This window comes from Molothrus ater, chromosome 18, assembly GCF_012460135.2.
Source record: "Molothrus ater isolate BHLD 08-10-18 breed brown headed cowbird chromosome 18, BPBGC_Mater_1.1, whole genome shotgun sequence".
Classification (NCBI taxonomy): domain Eukaryota; kingdom Metazoa; phylum Chordata; class Aves; order Passeriformes; family Icteridae; genus Molothrus; species Molothrus ater.
The window spans coordinates 12,553,961-12,577,770 of record NC_050495.2 but is presented as its reverse complement, the minus strand read 5'-3'; the positions used below and the strand labels follow the sequence as shown (position 1 = coordinate 12,577,770).

Sequence of the window (23,810 nt, the reverse complement as noted above, 5' to 3'; positions counted from 1 at the left end):
AGACACGGGGAGGGGGGGGAGGGGCACGGACGTGATTTGGGGGGGCGGCACGGACACGGGAGGGGCACGGGGGTGACACATAGCGACACTCGGTGACATTCCCCCACCCCCGCCCGGGTGTGGCTCCCCGCTTCCATTGATCTGCATCCTCCTCCTCCTCCCCCCACACTCCCTCCCTTCCCCGGAACTCACACCCGCTGGGGAAACTGAGGCACATCGGGATGCACCGGGCGGCTCCGTCCCTCCCCTCCATCCCCTCCTACCCCGGCCCGGGCCCGGGGGCCGCATTCCCCCGGGTGGTCTCAAGAAAGGCCAGCAATGGTGCGGTTACAAACAGCGGGAATTTTATTTAAAAAAACAACCGTCACAACCGTTCACAGCGTTACAGGCGGGGAGAGGGGGGCGGGGGCGCGTTAAACAACCGGTTTTATTTTGGGGGAGAGGGGGAAGAAAGAATTCATCACGCTACCGTTGAACTTGGTTTTAATGTTTCTCCACAAACGGTGAAAAATACTAAAGTACAGACAAGGAGGACTCATAATGTTGTGGCCAACATTATAAATATGGAATTATAAATTTAAAACATTTTTTTTCTGTTTTAAAAAATAAATCTGGTAGTAAATGCGGCTCTGGGGGGGCGGCGTTAGTAGGGCCGGTCTCGGCGATCCTGGCGGTGTTCGCCCCTGTGGGCCGGGGGGGGGGAACGGGTCAGTCGTGGGGCCCAGGAGCCCTCCCCGGGTCGGGGAGGCTCCTTAACCCCTCACCCAGAGACCCCGCACCCATTTCCCCCACCCCATCCCACCCCCCACCATTCACCCCTTGCCCCCCCCACCCATTTGTCCCACCCCAGCCCCCCCCCACCTTGTCCCCATCAGGGTCTCCCCCTCCCCAGGGTCCCCTCCCATCACTCCCTGTCCCGCCCTCCATCCATACTTGTCCATCTTTCCCGGCCCTCCGCGCCGTCCTCTGCCTCCTCCTCCCATCTGCTCCATGAGGGGTCCGGGGGGTCCCCCGGGGCCGCCTCCTCCTCCTCCTCTCCGGCCGCCTCCTCCGTAGCCGCCTCGGTCCATGCCCCGGCCACCTCGGAATCCGCCTCGGTCTCCGCCGCGGCCGCCTCGGAACATCCCCCCGGGTCCCCCTCGGTCCATGAGGCCCCCGCCGCGCCCGCCCCGCATCCCCCCGGGGCCGCCTCGGCCGCGGTCACCGCCTGCGGGAGGAGCAGAGAGCCGGGAGTGAGCCCCAGGGAGCACAGCCCGAGCCCTGCTCCCCACCCCGGCATCCCAGCACGCCCAGCTCTGCCAGGAGAAGGGCTGCGAGCTGCTGGGTGCCCGAGAGGATTCAGGGTTCATTAAGGATGAAGCAGTGCCCTGGGGAGTTGGGGTGCTGCTGAGAGCCCCCCCCGAATCCAGTTAGCACAGAAGAAATCCCAGTCTCCATGTCATGGCTCACCGAGGGATGAAGGCCCTGGCAGCTCCTGGAGCTGGCCCAGCCATTCCCCAAGGAGCCTGAGGCCAGGCCTGGGGTGTCCTGCTGGGAAGTGGGGCTGGGAACCCCCCAAACGTACCTGGAGGAGGGAAGGGGGGTGGGAGGAACCCCTCCGGTTTGGGCGCCTTGCACTGGTTGCACTCTGTTCTCCAGGCAAAGTTCTGGTTTCCACAGCCCCTGGGTACAAATTCCAGTTAGGCCAGAGTGGGACAGCATTCCAGCTGGGGTGACATTGGGAAGCACGAGCAGGAGAGCACGTGGAGAGGGGACACAAGGGCAGGACGTGGGGCACAGCTCCCACAGTGGGGCGGGGGCCTGGCTGCCCACAGGAGCCGTAGCTCACCCACAGCCCCCAGGAGTGACCCCGTCCCTCCCTCTGTGCCAGCTGGAAGCTGCTTCCTGGGAAGGCCCAGCCAGTGATTTTGGGATGACTGGGATGATTCTGCCCTGGCCAGCTGCAGCATGGCCCAGGGCTGTGGGGTACTCAGGGGTTGGGGCACTGCCCACAGGGGTTGGGGCACTGCCCACAGGGGTTGGGGCACTGCCCACAGGGCTGTGGGGTACTCACGGGTTGGGGCACTGCCCACAGGGCTGTGGGGTACTCACGGGTTGGGGCACTGCCAGTCCCCGGCGCGGTGCTGGACGCTCCCTCCGGACGGGTTCCCCCGGGATCCCCGTGGTCCTCTCGAGGAGAAGCCACCCCTGTCTCCACCTCTGCCCCCCATCCTGCCCATGGGGCCGCTGGGCCCGCTGGGACCCCCTGGGCCACCGGGGCCCCCTGGACCTGCGGGAAGGAGCCCTGTTAGTGCTGGGAGCCCTGGGAAGGACGGGCAGAGCTCGGGGGGGGCTGCACGGTACCTCCACGGAGGGGTGGGGGCATCCCCCGCTGCTCCCGGGGGGGCATCCCGCCCCTCAGGCTGTTCATCGGGCCCTTCTTCCGGGCCAGGGTCACCTTCAGCTTGCTGCCCTGGAAATCCTTCCCTGGGAGGGACACAATGGCAGCAGCATCGGTGAATCCTGATTCACACACGCCTGCACCCAGGCGCTCCCCACACTTGGGGGAGTTTTTGGAATTCCACCCCCAAACGTCGCCCAGCACTCACCATCGAACCATTCCACGGCAGTTTTGGCAGTGGATGGGTCATCGTAGGACACGGTGGCATCGCCCTTGGGCTTGCCCGTTTCCTTGTCGATGTACAGGTTTATCATGGGCTGCCCCGTCCTCTTGTTCATCTAAGGGACAGCGCAATGTCACCCCAGCCCTGTCTCCCCACAGCCCAGCTGGCATTTACTGTTCTGCTTTCCAGCAGCTCACTGCAGGGACTCCAGGAGAGAAGAAAGGGGCCAGGCCTACCATGGATGACAGCAACTGCCCAGACACCCCAAAAATGAAGGGACAGGCTCTAAACAGCCCTGCCAGGCCTCTCCCAGAGCCTGGACATGAGGGGCCAGAAGGATGTGAGCAATAGGCAGGGAGGAGGAGGAGGAAGAGGAGGAGGTTGGGTGACCCTTTTCCCTCTGCCAGCACGGGGTCACTGATGTCCCCTCACCTTGACAACACCACACTGTTTGAAGAAATCTGCCAGATCCTCCAGGGTCACATTATCATTGAGTCCCTGCACATAGACTGCAGTGCTGTCCGAGTCCTCCTCCGGGTCCATAGGGGGGCCTAGGAGACAATTCCCAGGGTCAGAGGAAGGGCAGGGATACCCCAGGGCCGAGTTCTTTCCATCCTCTCATCCCCTCCATGGCTGCAGCTTTGCTGTCCCCACCTCACCTCCCGAGTGCCACGGCCAGACAGAGCCCACACCCACCCACGTGGGAAGAAGCCCCAGGTTATTTCAGGACACATCCCAGAGGAGAGATGAGGAAGACCTTGGTGCCCCCTGGGCTCCCACACAAGGACATCCACCCCCCTTTTCCGATGCTGGAAGGCTGACGCAGAACTTCCAGCCACGCCTGTGTGACAGGAAGGGACAAGCCACGGACGAGGCTTGGGGGTGCTGCAGGCTCCCTGGAAGAGCTCCAGAGCAGCCCCCGACCCCCTGCATTCCTGCAGAGAAGGGGGAGCAGCTCCCAACCACGGGTGGTGGTTTTCCAGCTGTTTGGGAACGAAGAAATGATGGAACAGCCAGAAAGGCTGGAAGTGGCAGTGGGGTGATGCCACGGTGGCCACAGCCCTTGGAACGAGGACACAAACGTCGGTTTCACAACCTGGGGAGGGAGTTTGTTGGGAATTACCTAAATCCAGGTCGGGTCCTTCCTCCATGTGTCCTGCCAGGCGGGAGAGAAGCATAGGGAAGGGTGTTAGTGGGGGCCCTGCGGGCTGGAGAACCGACACACACAACACTAGCTACGACCTGCGCCGCACAAGCAGCAGCACTGCACCTTACTGGGCCATCAGGTGGCTCTTTTAGCACTTCTTCCAACCAAAAACCACTATTACACTGGTTTTAAGCATTTTTTCCAACCAAAAACCACTATTACACTGGTTTTAAGCATTTTTTCCAACCAATAACCACTATTACACTGATTTCTTTTTTTTTTAGCAGGTTTCAAACCGTTAACCACTATTAACGCTGATTTTTTTAAAAGGTTTTACCAAGCCAATCAGTTTTTAAGTTCATTAATAAAAGTTACTTAATATATCTATATATATTAAAAAAAAATTATTACATCCAAACCATTTCTTTTCCCCAAAATTACAGGAGTGGTTGCTCAACTCTTCCACTGTGTCCGCATACCCCTGGGCATCGCCGGCAGTACCCATTACAGTCTGGTTGCATATTGTCATTTTTAAACCACTTAAACGAATAAAAAATTACACTTCGTGCTAAAAAAAAAAAAAACTGACTGCAAATTTTTTTTTTTTTTTTTTTTTTTTAACACTATCCATTGTAATGCTCAAAAACTTACCACCAGGCTTATTGAAGCCACCTCGCTCTCCAGCGCTGCTGGGGGGATAAACGAAGAAATGAAGGCCTTTCCCTTTACAAAGCCAGCACCGCTCTGAGCCTCTGCGGCTCACAGGGGAGAAGGGCACTGGCTAAACATCTCCAAACATCTCTCTGTCTCTCTCTCATCTCGGCACTAGGCCTTTCTTCAGGGCAGCTCGCTCAAATTTTCTTTACATATAAAGCAACCTTGGTGTGGTTTGAGGCACCGCTTTGCTGTCGGTGCCCTGGCGTTATTACTCGGGTATCATCAGTGCAATACTTGGCTGAGAAATGGGGGTTGTTTGTAATCAAAGTCGGGTTTTATTTTGTTGTTGTTGTTGTTGAAGAGCAATTTGGGGGTGTTTCAGTGGTCAACTCCCTCCCCTCGGTGTGTCCACCAAGGTGCACCCTCAGCCTGTGGCAGCGCGGGCCCGCGGGTCCCTGACATTTAACAGTGTAAAAGGAGACAAACCACACGCGAGACCTACAACACAGTTCAGCTGACATCGCCCCTAAAACCCTCAGAATAAAGCCATACATTCAGGTCACTACTGAATTTAACAACTCTCTGGAGGGAGAACTTACAGAGTACAGCGGGGGCTCCAAGGCCTGGGGTGCAGCTTTGTGGACACACTCACTTTTGGGCAGGTGCCAATGCAAACAGGGCCGCAGCTTTCACCAAAAGCTTTGGCTGAAGCATTCACAGCTAAAACTGCTTTGGAGCGTGGTGGTGAAGTAGGAAAATGCCACCTTGAGAAAGGATTTGGGCTGCTTCTTGCTCTTTTTTTGGGAGAGCCAGCAAGCAGTTTGGAAGGAGCCGAGCGGAGGAGGGAGAGCACCGTGAATTTTTCTAGCAAGTATTGCACCTCTAATACTGGGAAAAAAAAAGTCAATACAGAATTTCGAGCTGTTGCATGCAGCTTTGCCTCCTCTCGTTAAAGTACACACCATTTACGTAATGTCTCTCTTTTTAAACATAAGATTTTTACACTTTTTTTTTTTTTCTTTAACGTTACACAATTCTAAAGTAGTAGTATACCCTCCTCTGGTTTTATTACCAAACAACAAGTATGCAGTTACCAAAGTTACAGAAGGATTCCGTTTATACAATCAATACATTGGGTTAAAAATATTCTATGTATATTTTTCCTCTCCATATGGACACCGTGTCTAGTCCCACTTTTCATTATGCTGCCGGCTGAGTACTGAGTACGGGTACTTTTTAAGTATTGAGGTGTTTACAAGGCTCTCACTTTGTAACCTGTAGCATATAAATGCGACAAAGCATGTTAAAAAGTTTTCCATTTTCATAAAAATATCAAATCATCGAGGCAATGAAAAAGGGCATGTTAATAACATCGAGCTCCTTACCTGCTGGAGACACTGAAATCCATCACCACAGCATGCTAAGGTGGGCCGAGTTCCCCTACCTGCCCTGGGTGTCCCCTGAAGCCACCTGTTCTATGGACATCACAAACTCTACGTCCATAAGGCTGGGGCAGGGGGGGACCCTTTGTAAGGGTCTGGCCAGGTGGGAAATCGCTCGGGAGGCAAATTTGAGCTGGGATTAAGGTGTGAGATCAGAGACAGGTGACAAATCTTTGGCAACGAGAAGCTCGGAAGGGGCTAGAAATTTGAAGATGTGATGATAGACATTTCAGGTGTCTACATCTACTTTCATCGTTAAGAGATCAATACAGCACGGCTGAAATCTTTATGCAGATCCCTGGAACTCTGTTCCACCCGTGCCAATTCCAAGCTGGATGTGTTCCCACACAAACCAGCCCTTTCCATTCTTTCTTGGATTTCTCTGATAAAGATTTCATGCCACGTCAATGGGCTGCAACAGAGCTATGCAGAATGGGGCCACCCACTGCCAAACCGGGGCTGTGCCACACGGGAAGAAGTGGCCTCTGGAGGGCAGCTGCCATCACAGCCCCCCTGCCAGCACCAGGGTGGGCACAGCGTGTCCTGTGCCACACCTGGGGACACTCTGCATGGCTCTGAGCACCGGGGTGAGGGGATGGAACACACACAAAGCTGTGAATTCTCTCTCAGAGGAGCCTTTGGGATTGGTTCTCCTCCCTCGCCTCCATCAGAACGACCTCCACGGATGGGGACACACCTGAAGGCACAGGTGGCACCAAACCAGGTTGTGCCATCAGGTGAAATGGCCAAACTGATTCAGAGCACCTGAATGCTCCGAGGGGGAGCAGGCCTGGGAGCCAATGCACTTCTTTCTCTGTGCTCGGGCTCCTTCTCCACGTGGCACTCTGAGCTCGCAGGCTCCGCGGGAGGAGGCTGACACAAGGCTCCTGCCCTGCCAAAATCCCCGCTCCTGAGGCCCGGGGAGCACCCCCTGGAGCTGCTGGGAGGTTTGTGTGTGTTCCACCCAGAGTTACTGTTAAACCCCACAGAGGATTCCACCTCTGGGCGACCGTGAAGGGAGCTGAAAGTGCCAGGGCCAGCATTACCCCCAGTTTCCCCCTCCCTGGGGGCCCAACCAGCTGCAGGACAAACCAACCATCCTGCTCCTACTTCCCTTAGGATAATGTTTCCATGGATGACAAGCAATGCTGCTACACACACACATGTCCTCCATGGAAACACAGCTGGGAACGTCAACCTTTCAGTCCCTTCTTTTTGAGTTTCAAATCCTATGGGTAAACCAGAATTAGAGAAAAGGAGAAAAGCTTTGCTCTTACCCCATTCCACCGCGTCCTCCTCCCCGCCCACCTCTGCTCATGCCTCCTCCTCGCTCATATCCCCCTCGTCCCCTGCCCCGGCTCTCGGGGCCGCTCAGGTTCCGGCTCTCCCCGGGGCCGGAGAAGCCTCCGGATTCCTGCCCGTACATGTTCATGCTGCTGGGATGGTCCTGGCGGAACGAGCCTGGGCAAGGGGGCAAACAGGTCAGGGAGAGGCAGCCCCTTCACCTGCCCTCAGCTCCAGCCACGCTGCAGTTGTTCAGTTTGGGAAAACCCCTCTGAGGGTGTTGATTTCAGCTGTTCCCCCAGCCAAGGCCACCACTGCACCATGTCCCCAAGTGCCACATCCACTCCAGGGATGGGGATCCACTACTGCCCAGGGCCTGACCAACATGAACAAATGTTCCCAATATCCACCCTGAGGCTGATCCCTCTCATCCTGTCCCCATTCCCTGGGAGCAGAGCCCGACCCCAGCAACTCCTGCCCTGAGCAGAGCCACGAGGTCCCCCCTGAGCCTCCTTTTCTCCAGGCTGAGCCCCCTCAACTCCTCCCCACAAACATTTTGTGCCTCTGTGTTCCCTTTCCCCTGAGGTGAGGAACCTTCCCTTTCCCCATCCCAACCCATCACTGCCTTCAGAGATGCCATTTTTCACCAAGAAAGGCCAAACCCCAGCTCCAACCCCCTCTCCCTTCAACCCAGCTCAGAGTTTTAGATCCAAACTAAGGCCAGGGCTCCTTCCCAGGGCTCCCACTCACTCTGCTGGCCGTAGCTGCTGCTCTGCTGGCTGTACTGGCTGGGGGCCTGGCTGTAGGATCCAGTGGGAGGTGGGTAACTGGTGGGAGGTGGCTGCTGGCCATAGCTGCTCTGCTGGCCATAGCTGGTCTGCTGGCCATAGGAGCTCTGCTGCCCGTAGCTGCTCTGCTGGGAGTAAGTGCTCTGATCGTAACTGCTTGGCTGTGTGGAGGAATAGCTGGAAGAGAGAAACGTTGGGAAAGGTGGGATGGTGAGGCAATTCCCTGGCAGAGTGCGTGGAATGGCTCATGCTGGAACAAAATGCAATTAGAGGCTGTATTTAGTGCTGTAAATCACTTTAAAAGCTGAAGTCATCCTATGGAGGCCAGTCTCGAGGGCTGTGAAAACAAGAACCATGTGGCCAATCCCAGTTTATTCACACCTCTAGGAAAAGGAACAAGTGCCAGGGCAAAACTCAGTGGTAATGGAGGTAACAGGCCCTGGATACAAGAAGCTCCTCTCATGCAGCTTGGGCTTTGAGAATTTCAAGTGTATGCTTTAGAAGTCACATTAAAGGCACCTGAAGGGAGAAGGGAGCTCCTGGGCTAAGCTGTATGTGGAAGGAGGCAGCAAAAGGTCACGCTAGGAAAACTCTTAAAATTATCAAGTACTAAAATTTTTAAAGAAATGTAGAAAATGTCTTAAACCCATTTGTCATCATTCTCCTTCTCAGATGTGCACACACAGAGACACTTCAACACTCAGCCACAGCCTCCCCATGCCCACCACAACAACTACAAGAAGCACAGCTCCTCCTCCCAGGCCACCAAAGCTCCTTTTCCATAAAATCCCCCCAGAAAGGCCCCTAAGCTGAGCAGTGCATTACCTGGTTGGAGGGTAGGAGGGTGGAGCAGTGACAGGCTGCATGGGGTAGCTGGCAGGCACCTGGGGGTAGCTGTAGTTGCTCTGCCCATAGCCCAGGCTGGGCTGGCTGTAGCCTGTCGTGCTGGACTGAGGCTGGCTGGTCTCTGCTGGTTTGCTGCCATCCTGGGGTCTGGGGAGAAATATGGAACAACACTGGTGCCCAGCCCCACAGCTGGCAGCAGCAAAGGGCTCAGATTCCCCAGGACTGAGGGTTGGGAGCTCATTTTTGGGGTAGCATTAAAGCTGGCTTTGGTTGGTGACAGCCACTCTGGCAGCAGCCAATGAATAGGCAATAAACACCATTTTAGCATTCACTGCCTGGTATTTGCACACTCCAGGAAAGGCCCAGGCAGTGTCCTGAACAGAGCATGGAACACCACAGCTCCTGCTCTTCCCAAAGCCACTGGGCTGTGGGGCTGAGTGGAGGCTGTGGAATGCCAGCAGGGCTGCTCCTGCAGAGCCCTGGGGAAGCAGGAGCTGAAGCAGGAGCTGAAGCAGGCAGTGAAATGCCCCATTGTTTGGTTCAGAATCCAGCTCAGGCAGATATTGCCTCATACACGTTATCCCCAATGATCCCATAGAGGAGGAAGGATGCTGGGCTTGGACTGGGTGACCTTTAAAGGTCCCCTCCAACCCAAACCACTCACAATTGTGCGTTTAGAATTAACTCTCAAGGCCTGAAATTTGAGAACCCTTTGCATGTGATTAACACATCCCCTTTTGTTTGCCCCGAAGTTTAAAAGCCATGTGAATGTGGCACTTGGGGAGAGGGCTGGTGGTGGCCTCCATGATCTCAGAGGGCTTTTCTAACTCCAAGGATTCTATGAGTCTTTAATTTCTATTTGTTTCTCAGAGTGAGTTGCTTTTGCTGTAGAAGCTGGGGAAAATTATACGCAGTGTCAGGATTCATCCAGCAAATTTACATTCCTTTAAAGTGTAACCTGTCAGAGCTGTGCCAGGCTCTGCCTTTCCTTCCCACAGTGCTTGCTACACACACCAGGTAAGGGAATAAATCAGCTTTTACTCACTCCCAAACAAGTTCCCATTATGTATTCTAAACTTTCCATATCCTCTGAGCAAACAATTGGACTCAATAGCTGACAGGCAGTGCCCAGAGGGGTGAGACCTAAAGAGGAAATGTTTTGCAGCCTGTGCATCCACCCAGCATCCTGCCTGACCCCAGGACTCAGAGCAGGCAGGACTCAGCCTCTGCTGCAGCCTGAGAGCCCAGAGCCTGATGTGGCTGCCTGGGGGCGATGGGGGAGAAACGGGAGGAGGAGGAGGGGGAGGAAGAAGAGAAAGAGAAGGAAGAGGAGTAATGGGAGATGAAGAAGGAAGAGAAGGAGGAGGAATAGGAGGAACAAGAGGGGGAGAAGAAGGGAGGAGAAAGAGGAGGAGGAAGACAAAAAGGAGGAGAAGGAGGAGGAAGAGAAGGATGAGGAGGGGGTGGCAGAGAAGAATGAGGAGAAGAAGAAGGAAGAAGCAATGGAAATTGAGAAGGAATAAGAGGAGAAGGAGGAAGACGAGAAGAAGGAGGAAGAAGAAAAAACGAGTAGGAGGAGGAGAAGGATGAGGAGAAAAAGGGGTGAAGAAGAAGAGAAGGAAAAGGAGGGGAAACAAGAGGAAGAGAAGAAGGAGGAAGAAGAGAAGGAGGAGGAAGAAAAAAGGAGGAGGAGGAAGAAAAGGTTGAGGAAGGGTGGAGGAGAAGTATGAGGAGAAAAAGGACTGAAGAACAAGAGAAGGTAAAGGAGGAAGAACAAGAGATGGAGGAGGAGAAGGAAGAAGATACAGAGGAGAAGAAGGAAAAGAAGGAGCAGGATGATGAGGATGGTGATGATGAGGAGGAAGATGAGGAAGGGGTGTAGAAGAAGGATGATGAGAAGAAGGAGGAAGAAGAGAAGGAAAAGGAGAAGAAAAGACAGAGGAGAAGAAGAAGGAAAAGAAGGAGGAAAAGGAGGAGGATGATGAGGATGGTGATGCTGAGGAAGAGGAAGATGAGGAAGGGGTGGAGAGGATGAGAAGAACAAGGAAGAGAGAAGGAAAAGGAGAAGGAAGAAAAGACAGAGGAGAAGGAGGAAGAGACAGAGGAGAGGAGAAGAAGGAAAAGAAGGAGCAGGAAGAAGAAGGAGCAGGAGGAAGAAGGAGCAGGAAGATGATGAGGATGGTGACAGTGAGGAGGAGAAAGATGAGGAAGGGGTGGAGAAGGATGATGAGAAGGAGGAGGAAGAAAAGGCGGAGGAGAAGGAGGAAGAGACAGAGGAGAAGAAAGAAAAGAAGGAGAAGGAGGAAGATGAGGGCGGTGCCATGAGGAGGGGGAGGAAGAGGAAGATGAGGGCGGTGCCATGAGGAGGAGGAGGAGGAGGAAGATGAGGGCGGTGCCATGAGGAGGAGGAGGAGGGCGGTACCTGGCGGGGGCGGCCGGGGCCGGCTGCTGCCCGTAGGCGGGGTACGCGGGCTGGGTGCCGTAGGCGGCCGGGGCTGCGTACGAGCTCTGGCTGCTGGTGACCGTGGCCGTGTTGGTGTCGTAGGCGGCGCTGCCGTAGCCCTGCACGGGCTGGCTGTAGGCAGGGGGGGCGGTCGGGGCGCTGTAACCTGCAACACAGCACAGCTCAGCCCCACGCCTCGGCCAGGAACCGGCAATTCCGGCACGGCCTGGCCTGCAGGGCAGCTCAAGGCTCATCTCCTTCCATCCCCTGCCATGGGACACGCTCCAGCCACGGCTGCTCTGTGTCACCCCCTCAGCTTCCCAGTATCCCATCCAACCCTAAGCCATCCCCCCTTATCCTGTCCCTCCAGACCCTTGTCCCAGGTCCCTCTCCAGCATTCTCAAATATCTCAGATTCTGGTCCTTGTGGTGCTCCTGGGACTCATCACAGACAAAACCTCCTCAGACAACCCAAAAATCATCAATTACCCCACCCTGCCCCTCTGCTTTCCTCACAGAACCCCCCTCTCCCACCTTGGGAAGCCTCAGCCTCCAGCCCCTCCAGATGAGTGTCTGAATGTTTAAAACTATTGAGACAATGTTTATTCATGTATATTCATGTTTATTTAATGTATGTTTGGGCTGAATATTCAGGAGTTTTAGGAAGCAGATTTTCCTCCCAGTGATTCCTTGGGTGCCGTGTCCTGCACATTCCTGGCAGGAATATTATAAATATTTTGGAGTTGGAATGAAACACTTCCCAAAGCAAGGGAATTCCAGGACAGACAGACACTGGGATATCACAGCATCCCAAAATCCCAATCTCAGGAGCTTTCTGGAAGCCACCCCTGGACCAGCACTCAGGATTGTTTACAGCAACCAGAGCTCAGGCAGGGCAAGCTGAGACATGGAGCATCTCCTCAACAAAGGCAGGGTAACAAACCCCCCTGAGCTCCAAAATAAAAGAAATCCAACTGATTTAGCAAGTACAGTCCCATCCTTTTAGCTTTTCTGATAAATAAAGGCACAAAACCTGGCCTGGGAAGTCTTTCAGAGGCATTTCTGAAGGCTTATTATAAAACAGTAAAGCTGGAAACAAAAGAAAAGCACTTTCCATTTGCTTTCATATGAGAAAAAGGTCAAAAGAGACACATGAGGCAGCTCCTGATGTTTTATGTACCTTCCCTTTTCTCAGAATTTCAGTTCAGTTTAGAGAAAAAGCTGAGAGCTCACAGAGTTCCTTTTCAAGAGTTTTACAACATCCAGGATCCCCAAACAGCTCCTGTATAATTTAGTGGCATTTGCCTTGTCTCAAAGGTGAACTGGCATTAACACACTGGGTTTGTGCTCCTAACAACCTTTCTAGCAAGTTTTCAAATTAAGATTATGAGACTTAGATGGAAAAACAGCAATAAAAATGTTGTTAAACATTAAAAAAGAGCAAAAAAGAGCAGCCAAACGCTCTCATGGCTGGGATCAGTGAAAGCAACAGCTTCTCCACCACTTCTGATTTTTAATAAACATGGGAGGCTTGTGACACATTTCCTTTAGGCAAATTGGGCTGCAGCATTTTATTCCAAGTGCCTCATTTGCAAAGCAAAGAGCACTTGCAGCAGCAGAACACGGTGTGCCCTCCCAGGGCACCATGGCACTGCCACAGCTCCACTGCTGCCCCCACACCAGGGCAGCAGCAAAGAGGAACAGAGGGAGGGCAGCAAGCTTGCACAGCAAATTCATTAAAAACACCCCCAAAGTTCAGCTTTTTGGTGATCCTCAGAGCCTGGTGAACACACAAGGGCAGCCTGGAGCTTCCTCTTCCTACCCCTGCCCCCCAACCCCATCCCAGGGCATTCCCAAGCTGGGAATGTAAACTGGACTCCCACAGGGAAATAACTTGTAGGAATCACTAGAAAATCAGTTTTTAAGGTTATTATTCCTGTCTGCTGTTCTCTGGAAAGTGTTGCTGAAAAGGGTGAAGGGGATGATGCCCATTGGGAGGATTTTTAAAGCCTTGGACAAATTTGAGCAGCTCAAACACTTAAATGTGAGGCTAGACAGCAATTCCACAGGGAGCACCAATCCCAGGAGTTAAAGAAACCCTTATTTTAACTGCCCAAAGCCTGACCACACACTAAAAAAGGCTAAGTTCAGCCTGCAGCCCCTGTGCTGCAGCCAGAGCCCTGCCCTGGGCTGTTCCCCCTGGATTTGGAGCCCCAGGTGCTCCTCCCACAGCTGGGCCCCCCTTCCCAGTGCTCTTACTGGGAGCAAAAAGCTTTGCTGGCTCTGCACAGGCAGCAGGATAAAAGGGAAAAAAAAAAAAAAAAAAGAAATTGAATTTTAAAGCTTCAGCTCTAGATGGAGCATTTGCCTCGTGGAACAGTGGAACAGCAGGAAGGGTTTGTCCCAAAGGAAAGGCAGTGATTTCCCATCCCACAGGTCTAAATCACAAATCAAGCCCAGTTTAGACACTCTGGGAAACCTCAAGAGCTGCTGTTTTGAGGGTGGCATTCCTATTACATCACTTCTCTCTCCTCCCCTCCCAGCCAGGAAGATAAAAGCTGACACAGCAGAGAAGCTGGTGATAGAAAAAGGTGACAGAAGGAATAATAACCTGCTTAAAGTGCCTAAATTCCTCTAAAGAAACCCCTTACTCAAGGCTAGGAATTGTCCAGTGGTGGAGAAGTTTGCAGGGCTTGACCCACAGAGAATATCAACTGGAAAAGGCTGGACTCAGAGAGATTCCTTCTTTCCAGAAGGATTCCTTCTTTCCAGAGGGATTTCTTCAGGAGAGGAGCTGCCTCCTGCCTGTGTCTATCCCACCAGTGAGGGGCTGGAGAAGGGCTGCAGAGCTGACTCTCTCTCCAGCCTCTCTTGGGATATTTTGGGGTTGTTATGGCAGCTGTGTGCTCATTCATTCCAAATCCTTTTAGAAATTTCAATATCCATACCCCAGATTTCCCAGGTAAAGGGAAGCAGGGGCTGGCTGCCTTTAGAGAGCAATTCCCACCTCCAAGAGATCCACACCTGGACACCAAAATGCTCTTTATTTATTTACTCCTGGAACTCCTGCCAACACCCTGCACTGATTAATGAGGCACAGGTCTGAGGGTGCCCAGTGATCCCTAACCTGAGGGAGCTGCTCCCAAATCCTTTTTTCTCTGGAACAAAGTCACTGGGTGGCTCCAAGACACCTCTTCCTACAGCCCCAGGGAGGGAAGGAGGATGGTAACTCTTTCCTGGAGGCAGGGCAAGGAAAAATCCATCCCTGCCATCCTGAGAGGCTGCATCCACACACACCTTGGATTTCCTTGACCTCACCAACACTTCACCCAAACCCCAGGCTGTTCAGGCAACAACAACAACAACCAAAAACTGCTTGAAGGAACTGCAGTACAAAAAGGTGATTCACAGCAAAACAGGACTGGGATCCAACTGTAAGAAGTGCACGTGTCTCAGGGCATGACAATGTCTGGCCCAGGGGTTTATTGAGCATGAAAGGCAGCGAGGGAGGGAGAGACAGGCTGCAGTCTCCTTGCCACAGCTCTGGCTCCTCAAGGAGAGGCAGGTGGAGGAAGGACAAATCCAGGCTGGCTCCATGCCCAGAGCTGCCACAGCCCTGCTCTGTGGGCTGATAGGATCTTTTGCTTGACCACTTTTTAAGTTGGTGGTTTTCTCATGGATGAAAAGAAAATGAAGCTTTTATTTTTATTTATTTTTTTTGCCTACCAAGAAAACAAAAATGCAGCTGTGCAGAAAAAAAAAACCAAACAAACCTGATATTATTATTATTATTATTATTATTATTATTATTATTATTATTATTATTATTATTATTATTATTATTATTATTATTATTATTATTATTATTATTCCAGCAAATCTCCTCTTAAGGGAGAAGGAAAAATATAAACAGAGCAGTTTCCTGTGACCCCTGTGGGACTGGAGTCCACAGGAGTCACAGGGATGTAAATATTTCTAAGAAAGGAATTTTGGAAGTTCACAAATCCTTTTTTGCTGCCAACTTTTCTCTAGGTAGTCTTAAATGAAAGGAAAAAGCCCTGCAGATAACCCCCAGTGCCACTGGCTAATGGATATGGATCTCATGAGCAGGAATTTCCCTGATCCATGTAAAGATGGTAAATATTTTCATTTTGGTTAATATTTTCTCTCCAACTCCTCCCTGTGAAGAATTCCTCAATGGCCTCTACAGGCAGATATCCCAGTGTCTGTCTGTCCTGGAATTCCCTTGCTTTGGGAAGTGTTTCATTCCAACTCCAAAATGTTTATAAAGTCTCTGCCAGGAATGTGCAGGACACGGCACCCAAGGAATCACTGGGAGGAAAATCTGCTTCCTAAAACTCCTGAATATTCAGCCCAAACATACATTAAATAAACATGAATATACATGAATTAAACATTGTCTTAATAGTTTTAAACATTCAGACACTCATCTGGAGGAAATTCCAGCTCCAAGAACATGTTGGGAGAGTTTATGGAGCATGAAGGAACAAGAATCTGCTCTGGAAATCCAAAACCACCACGGGGCATGCAAAGGTGGAGGGCAGGATGCTGTTTATCCTTTAGGAAATGGGGTTGGAGTCACCTAAACAGTGGTCAGGATTTTACCCATGAAGATGGCATTTGGGAGGGTTTGGAGATGGCAAAGAGCACTGCAGCCTTGCCCAGCCCTGCTGTCACTGCCTGGGTGAGCTCTGACACTCCAGGGTTTGGCACTAAAACCAAGTGACACCTCCAGGGTTCCACCAAAGGGGACCTCAGGTTCTGACAGGATGAGGCAGAATTTTCCATGCAAGAGTGAGCAGGATAGTCCAACCCCAACCTGGGCTGGCTCCTTCCACTGTGGGAAGCACAAAATGAGAAGGTACAGGATCAGAACAGGCACATGTCACTGCCAGTGACAGGACTGGCAGGGAAGGGAAGGGCAGAGGAGCAGCCAGGGACACTGCTCCCTTTGCTCTGAGCACAGCACGTCCTGCTGGGTCCCACAGCACCCAAACCCTGCCCTGAAAACTCAACAGTGCATTTATTCCTGTTTATGCATGGCTGCCACAGCCCTGGCAGTGCCCAAGGCCAGGCTGGATGTGGCTTGGAGCAGCCTGGGACAGTGGAAGGTGTCCCTGCCATGGCAGGGGTGGCACCAGATGAGCTTTGAGGTCTCTCCCAGCCAAAACCATTCCATGAAGGACCTGGAGCTGCTGGAGCCAGTCCAGAGAAGGCCATGGAGGGCTGGAGCCAGGCTGGGAGAGCTGGGGGTGCTCACCTGGAGAGGAGAAGGCTCCAGGGACACCTCAGAGCCCCTTGCAGGGCCTAAAGGGGCTCCAGGAGAGCTGGAGAGGGCCTGGGGACAAGGCATGGAGGGACAGGACACAGGGAATGGCTCCCACTGCCAGAGGGCAGGGATGGATGGGATATTGGGAATTGGGAATTGTTCCCTGGCAGGGAATGGCTTCTCCCATGCAGAGGGCAGGGATGGATGGGATATTGGGCAGGGATGGATGAGATATTGGGAATTGTTCCCTGGGAAGGAATGGCTTCCCCATGCCAGAGGGCAGGGATGGAGGGGACTTGGGCAGGGATGGATGGAATATTGGGAACTGGGAATTGTTCCTTCGCAGGGAATGGCTTCACCCTGCCAGAGGGCAGGGCTGGAGGGGATTTGGGCAGGGCTGGATGGGACTTTGGGCAGGGATGTTCCCTGGCAGGGCAGTCATGGGTTACCCACAGCTGTGGCTGCCACATCCCCAGAAGTGCCCGAGTTTGCTCAGCTGTGGAAGCTGTCTCTGCCCATGGCCTAGGTGACATTAAGGCCCGTGCCAGGCCCAGCAGAGCTGCAGGCTGAGCCCAGCCCAGCCCAGCAGGGCTCTCACCTGTGGGGGGCTGCCCGTAGGAGGTGGCGTAGGCCGTCTGTCCGTACGTGGCCGTGGTCTGCGGCTGTGTGTAGCTGACGTCGCTGGGCTGCCCGTAGGTGCCGTAGCTCTGCTGCCCGTAGGTCTGCTCCAAAAGGACACAGATTCAATCCATGAGCACAAGGGAACCCCCAGGGACTGCAGCTGCTGAGCACTCCCAAAGCCAAGGCTGCTGTGAAAGTTTAGGTGCTGCGGGAAATTCCGGGTCAGCTCTGCAAGGAGGTTACGGAGTGGTTTTTCCCTGCCAAGACTGAAGGGACAGGCTCTTGACATTGGCACCACACACCTCAGCTCTGTGGAAAGCAAACAGGAAAGCTCCCAGCTGCTCCCAGCTACCAGCAGCACCCACAGGCACCATCCCAGGCTTAACCTGGAACACGGGAATGGGAGCGCTGTGAGGGCGGAACTGCACCAAGGAAAAGTCACTTCAGTGTCAAACTGCTTTGGTGCTGGCTAAAAGAAACCTGAGGAAGGTTTCAATTAAATTATTTGGAGTATTTTTCATGCCCATCAACCATTAATTTGAAAAATGGGAGTTGCTGCAGGCATGGAAGGATGGGATCCATGGAACACCCACAGCATCCCAGTGTGCTGCTCCCATTCCGGTGCCTGTGTTCAGTGAGGGATCAGCTCTCACCTCACCCATTCTTTGATTTTGTTTCCAAATCCAGCTTGAAAACCACTGAGGAAAGGAGAGGAGCAGCTGTGCCCAGCAGTGCCACCAGCTGCCCAAGCCATGCCCTACCAGCTCATGCTGCAGGCACCAGCAAGCTTCCAACAGCTCCTGGCTTAGGATAAAACTCTGGATACAGCTCGAGGAGTGACATGGAGACAGCTTTAACCTCCAGATTCTGAAAGAATTCAGATTTCTCTGGACGTTTTTTTTGGGATATTCAGCCTTCCTGGACTCAGGGCACAGGTCTGAACCAGGAGCAGGAAAGCTTTGAGCACATGAACACATCCTGGCCCTGGAAGTTCCCTCCACCAAGAGGCAGGGAACGCTGCAAACTTCCCATGGACACGTGCCTACAGCTGAGATTAGCTGGTTAGGGGTTTAATTAGCTGGCTAGGTGTTTAATTAGCTGGTTAGGTGTTTAATTAGCTGGTTTTAGTTGCTGAGGCCTCCTGATCCTACCCTTATCCTGCTCCCACCTTTCACCTCACCTACAACTGGGAGCAGCTCTTCCAGTTGTGGTCTCCAAAGACTTTTATTTTAAATAAGTCACCATCACCTTCCTCTCAGCCCACACTGAGCCTGTCTTCCTCCTCTTGGGAAGGAAAATTAAGCCTACAGCACTTTGTGAGGACAAGAATTTACCTTTGGAAACATACTTGGAGTTTGCAGACAAATGTGGTTGTAGTAACTTGGATTCTAAAGGTTAAAAATAAGCATTAAGTTAATCTCTTAAAGACCATCATTATTTTGCAGTCCAGCCAACTGAGAGTATGAACAGTTATAGCAATAAAAACTCCAGGAAAAAGCAGATTCCCTCCTCCTCCTTTGTCCAATTCTGCCATTTCCCAACAGGCAATTCCCCCCCTTTTTTTCCCCAGTTTTTTTCTCTCCTACACCTCTGATTACAACACCCACCAATGTGCTGGTGTCAAACACACACCAAGAATTTGGCTTTTCTGGGATCAGGATTGAATAAATTACCAAAAAATAGGGGGATTGTTGAGGTTATTTCCACTTTTAAAAAGCACTTTGGGCTGGGGGAGAAGCTCCAAGACAACTTTTAACCACGGACTTTGATGCTGCTGCTTGGAATTTCCAGTTTTCCTGGAAAACAGGTGACTGAGCAGGAATTGCACCCCCTCCCCATGTTTTACCTGGGTGGTCTGTGCATATCCTTGGGCTGGCTGAGGTGCATAGGCGCTGTAGCTGTGGAATGAATGTAAAGACATTTATAATCTTGCCCCAAATCTGCATCACCAGACAAATTTTCATGCAGCCCAACGGTTTCTTGCTGAAATTCTATGGGAATACAAAGCTCCAGGAAAACCCTCAGGATTCCCAAACATACCTGAGTTAAGCCCAAGCCATAATTATGATTTACTTTTATTACATCTTTTTAAACCAGGGAGGATAAGCTACTTACCCCTGCTGAGCTGCAGCTTGGCTATAGGTACTGTAATCTAAAAGAAAAGGAGAAGAAAAAAAGAATAAAAACGTTGATAAAAGCTTAATAAAATTAAAGAATCCAAGAGCACAGCAGCTGGAATTTCCTCCTGCAGCTTGCTATAAACCACTGGAATTCCAGTTTCCCAAGGGTGGAAGGTAAATGCACATTTTCAGTCCTCCTTTTTGAGGGGAACAAAACCTCCCTTCCCCTCATTGTTCCTGCTGTTTGCAGCAGCCACTTTGATCTCAAATGACCCCGGTTCAATTTAACTGCCACCTTGGATGGATCCCAGGGGGCAGCCAGGAGGGGGGATTTGGGTTGGAACAAAGGAAAAGCAGGGATTTGAGCCTTACAAACCCAGCAGCCTGCTTTGAAAGGGCTGGCCTGGAAGGTTTCACCACCTTCACTCCTTCCCTTTCAAGGACACAAATGGATGGCTGGAAAGCCACTTGTCCCCTGGAAGGGCTGGAGCTGGCAAGATGGGAGTGATTCCCTCCCCAGATCCTCAATCCATGGCAGCCACTGACTGGGAGGAGAAGCAAAACCCTGAAAATCCCAGCAGCAAAGCCTGTGCTGAACTGATTTGCTGGCAGGGATGGAAAATGAATCCACATGGCAATTAGGAGGCTAAATTTGAAAGGACTGCAGCTCCCAGGTCCCTCACAGGCAGCAACAGCTCCAGCTCCCATCCCAGGGTCTGGAGCAGGGATGAATTCGCCATTCCCAGCAGAGCTGGGATCAGGAAGGAGCCCAGAATTTTTCTCCTGGTGGAGGCCAGAGCCAGGAGCTGGGGCAGTGGAGCTGTTCCCAGCCATCCCTGTGTGGGAAGAGCTCCCACTGCTCCCATCACCATCACAGCTTGGCCAGAAATCCAAGTTTCTCTCAGAATCATGGAATATCCTGAGGTGGGAAGAGACCCACAGGGATCAAGTTCAACTCCTGCATTGGAGAATTTCAGGAAGCAAATTCTGCTTGGCTTTGATGCCATTATCCCACTATTCCCAAGGCCATGGAGCCCCAGGAATCCCTTGGAAAACACAATTTCCATCAGCACAAGCTCTGCTCCTCAGCCTGTGCATCCATCCCTACCAAACCCTTCCTGCCCAGCCTCCAGGTGTGCTCCCAGCTTCTCCTCCTGCTTCCTGGGCAGGAGCAGAGCCCCAGGATCCCTGCTGGAGGCAGGAATGGCCCTGCTGTGATCCCAGCAGGAATTCCTGGCACTTATTCATTCCTCTGACCTTGCCCAGAACACCTCACAGGGAGAAAGAAGACACTTGGAGCTCTCCAAAGCTTTCCCTGCTCCCAGGACACAAGGCACAAGTTGTTAAACTCCTCTGGCAGCGTTCCCACTTCCCTCTCACGTTGGCACGTGGGATATTGGAACATTTTCCTTGTTCAGTTCAGGGTTCTGGGTTTGTTGGTTTTTTTTTCATTTGCTTTACACGTGGTTCTGCTAAATCCTGAGTGTTAATTAATGCCTGGTCCCCCTCATCCAGCTTCCCTCTCCTACCACTCCACTCTTCCCTGCTCACCCTCCAGCCACCAAAACCTCATTTAATTCTCCATTTTCAGCCCCATTTTGGCCTCCAGCTCCACACAGGGGTATCAATCAACCCTTCTCCTCACAGCCCAGTCCCACCTAAACCCAACATTTCCCCCTCTGTAGGGTTTAATTCCAGGTGTGGAATTTGCAGTTTGCCTGTGGTGATGCCTCTCTTTTAATTTGCTGGGATTTAGAGGAACATAGAACATTAATAAAAAATAATATTATGGTTCATTTAGTTAAACCCATCTCCTGGCTTTTATTTCCAGGGGGAAATTAATCTTCATCCTTTTATTTCACAAGGCTCAGGAGCACACCAGAGGCTGGAAATAGCAGCTCCCAGGAGGAACAATTCCATGAATTAAGGGAAAACACAGCTGTGGTTTTAACCCCCATCCTGACAATTCCATTGGCAGATGTTCCTTTACTGACTTTTCTTTTTCAAGCTCCCCAAGGTGCTGTTGGTGATATCCCCTCACATTCCATGGCCTGGGAGATTTTCCTTGCTGGAAAAAAGGAAAATCCTCCATCTCTAAGGAGAATCAGATGTTGGGCTTTAAAGTACCTTAAAGGTGGACTGAGCTGGGGAATCTCAGCTCCCAACTATTTGTATCCAGCTGGAGCCCTCGTGGAAAAACTTTTCATTCACATAAATTTGGAGCCATGGAGATGATGGAAGACCTCACTTCCCTATGGGGAAAAGCTGGGAGAGGAGAAGGCTCCAGGCAGAGCTCAAAGCCCCTTTCAGTGCTTAAAGGAGCTCCAGGAGAGCTGGAGAGGGACAAGGGATGGAGGGACAGGACAGAGGGAATGGCTTCCACTGCCAGAGGGCAGGGATGGATGGGATATTGGAGAGGAATTCCTGGCTGGGAGGCGCTGGAATGGAGATCCCAGAGGATGCTCCACGCCTGGGGCCGGGCTGGGAGCTCGCTGGGGCAGTGGAAGGTGCCCCTGCCATAGGATGAGCGCTCAGCTCCTTCCCACCCAAAGCACTCCAGGATCCCAAATCCGCTCCCAAACCCGCCCGGCAGGGCCGAGGGCGCGGAAGGAGCCCTGGCTCCGGGGACCGCCGAGCTCCGTCAATCCCGCGGGGCCGCAGCACCGAGAGGCCGCAAATGTCCCCCGGGACGCTAAGGGGAAACACCCGCGGTCCCGGGGCGGCCCCGGCGGGCGGCGCGGGGGGGACACGGCCGAGACGGGCCCTGCATGGCCCGACCCCAGCGGCCCCCGGGCGCGGCGCTACGGGCCGGCGGCGCCGCCCCAGCGCCCCTCCGGCCACTCCGTGTCGGGGGCGGTGGCGCTGCCGGGGGTCCCGTCCGGTCCCGTCCCGTCTCGGCCCCCGCCCCGGGCCCGGCCCGCCCCGGCCCCGCTCACCCGTCGACGCCATTTTCTCGCCTTCCTCCTCCGCGCTGCCCGCCCGGCCCCGCCCCGCGCCGCGCATGCGCCGCCCGGCCCCGCCGCGCGCACCACCGCGCGGCCGGGGGGGACCGGCGGCAGAACGCGCTCCGGGGGCTCGGCCCGACCCGCTCCGCCGCCTGCCCGCCCGTTCTACCGCCGGCAGAGAACCGGGACGGCCCCGCGGGCAGCGGCCGCCGCTCCGGAGCGCGGTTCTGCCGTCTCGCTGGGCGCTTCCCCCCCCGCGGGGCGGCGGGGTGGTACGGCCCGCGGCCGTTAGGGACCGTCGCGCAAGAGGCGCTCGGGCGGCGAGGCGGAGTGGGGAGCGCGGCGGGGGCGTGACGTCATGGTCGGCGTAGTGATGTCACTGCGGCGTAACGGGCGGTGCGGGGCCGCTGTGACATCACGCACCGCGCCCGGCGGCACGCGGTGAGCCCTGGGTGTCACGCGGTCGCCTGACGGCGCCTCTCCGCACGTGAGGTCACTCGGCGTCACCTGCCTGGAGTGACCTCACGTGACCTTGCGTGATGCCATGGGCTGTATGTGACGTCACCAGGTGTCACAGGTGACGTGCCAACAAGTGGCACCACAGGTGCTGGTTGGGGTCCCCCTGCCTGGCATTGCACGCTGCCCACGTGGTGAAGTGACATCACTGTGTGACATCATCATGTCCCATGAGGGCACGGGAGGGGTGCAGGTACCGCGTGACCTGAGTGGACTTGGGGGTGTCCCAGGGTATGGTGGCACAGCTGGGTGTCCCATGGGTGCTGTGCCACGGGTGGGTGTCCCAGGGTGACATTGATGGATTGGTGTCACATCACGGGTAGGTGTCTCATGGCACAGCCACGTGTCCCTTGGGTGTCCCTGAATGTCATCCCATTGCATCCCAACCCATCTCGTCCCATGGATCCCATCCCATGGATCCCAACCCATCCCATCCCATGGATCCCAACCCATCCCAACCCATCCTATGGATCTCATCCCATCCCATGAATCATACTGCATCCCAACCCATCCCATCCCATGGATCCCAACCCATCCCATCCCATCCCATGGATCCCATCCCTTCCCATTCTATCCTATTGCATTGCATCACATCCTATCCCATCCCATCCCATCCCATAGATCCCATCCCATGGATCCCATCCCTTCCCTTCCCATTCTATCCTACTGCATCCCATCCCTTTTCTTCCTCACCCCATCCCATTACTTCCCATCCATTCTCCTTCCATCCCACTCCATCCCTTCCAAATCTAGCCTCCTCATCCTTTCTCCCATTCTTTCTCTTCCCATCCCATCCCATACCACGGATCCCATCCCATGAATCCCACCCCATCACATCCAATCCCACCCCATCCTATCCCATGGATCCCATCCCAGCCCGTGTCCCCTGGAATGTCCCTGGCACACCAAGCCACCCCACAGGACGTGGATTTGGGGACATTTTAATGCCCTGGCGTGTCCCAAAGCAGCGAAGCGCGCGGCGCAGCGGGGTCCCCACCCGAGGGGTCCCCACCAAGCCCCCCAATCCCCTCCCCCAGACTGGGGGGGATGGAATGGGATGGGATGGGATGATCCCATCCCCCCGGAGCTGCACTGTGGTGGGAGGGGAC

General features: G+C 53.6%; 1 protein-coding gene across 5 annotated transcripts; it reads right to left on the bottom strand.

Moving 5' to 3' along the window:
* Positions 1 to 322: 322 nt before the first annotated feature.
* Positions 323 to 22,243, bottom strand: EWSR1 (EWS RNA binding protein 1). Of its 5 annotated transcripts, none has more exons than XM_036393238.2 (18): positions 22,177 to 22,243; positions 19,236 to 19,272; positions 18,967 to 19,018; positions 18,455 to 18,508; positions 17,098 to 17,221; positions 11,190 to 11,376; positions 8,747 to 8,914; positions 7,884 to 8,098; positions 7,127 to 7,310; positions 4,402 to 4,439; positions 3,727 to 3,759; positions 3,036 to 3,154; positions 2,589 to 2,718; positions 2,344 to 2,466; positions 2,092 to 2,269; positions 1,565 to 1,662; positions 934 to 1,207; positions 323 to 683 (listed from the first exon to the last, which is right to left on the bottom strand). In XM_036393238.2, the coding sequence occupies exons 1-18, from the start codon at positions 22,241 to 22,243 to the stop codon at positions 644 to 646; spliced, it is 2,121 nt and encodes a 706-aa protein (XP_036249131.2). In that variant the 3' UTR covers positions 323 to 643. The 5 variants fall into 5 exon arrangements, with proteins under 5 accessions (XP_036249131.2, XP_036249132.1, XP_036249133.1 ...); XM_036393239.2 differs by having other exon boundaries at positions 4,402 to 4,436; positions 22,177 to 22,190; XM_036393240.1 differs by lacking the exon at positions 18,455 to 18,508 and having other exon boundaries at positions 22,177 to 22,228.
* Positions 22,244 to 23,810: the final 1,567 nt, after the last annotated feature.

Excerpts from the sequence above, each read along its gene's own strand:
- EWSR1 (XM_036393238.2), bottom strand. The coding sequence starts at position 22,243 with ATGCGCGGCGCGGGGCGGGGCCGGGCGGGCAGCGCGGAGGAGGAAGGC. Across the intron at positions 2,467-2,588 it reads TGCCGTGGAATGGTTCGATG|GGAAGGATTTCCAGGGCAGC; the intron begins GTGAGTGCTGGG and ends TGTCCCTCCCAG. Across the intron at positions 684-933 it reads GGGCCGGGAAAGATGGACAA|GGGCGAACACCGCCAGGATC; the intron begins GTATGGATGGAG and ends CCCGGCCCACAG.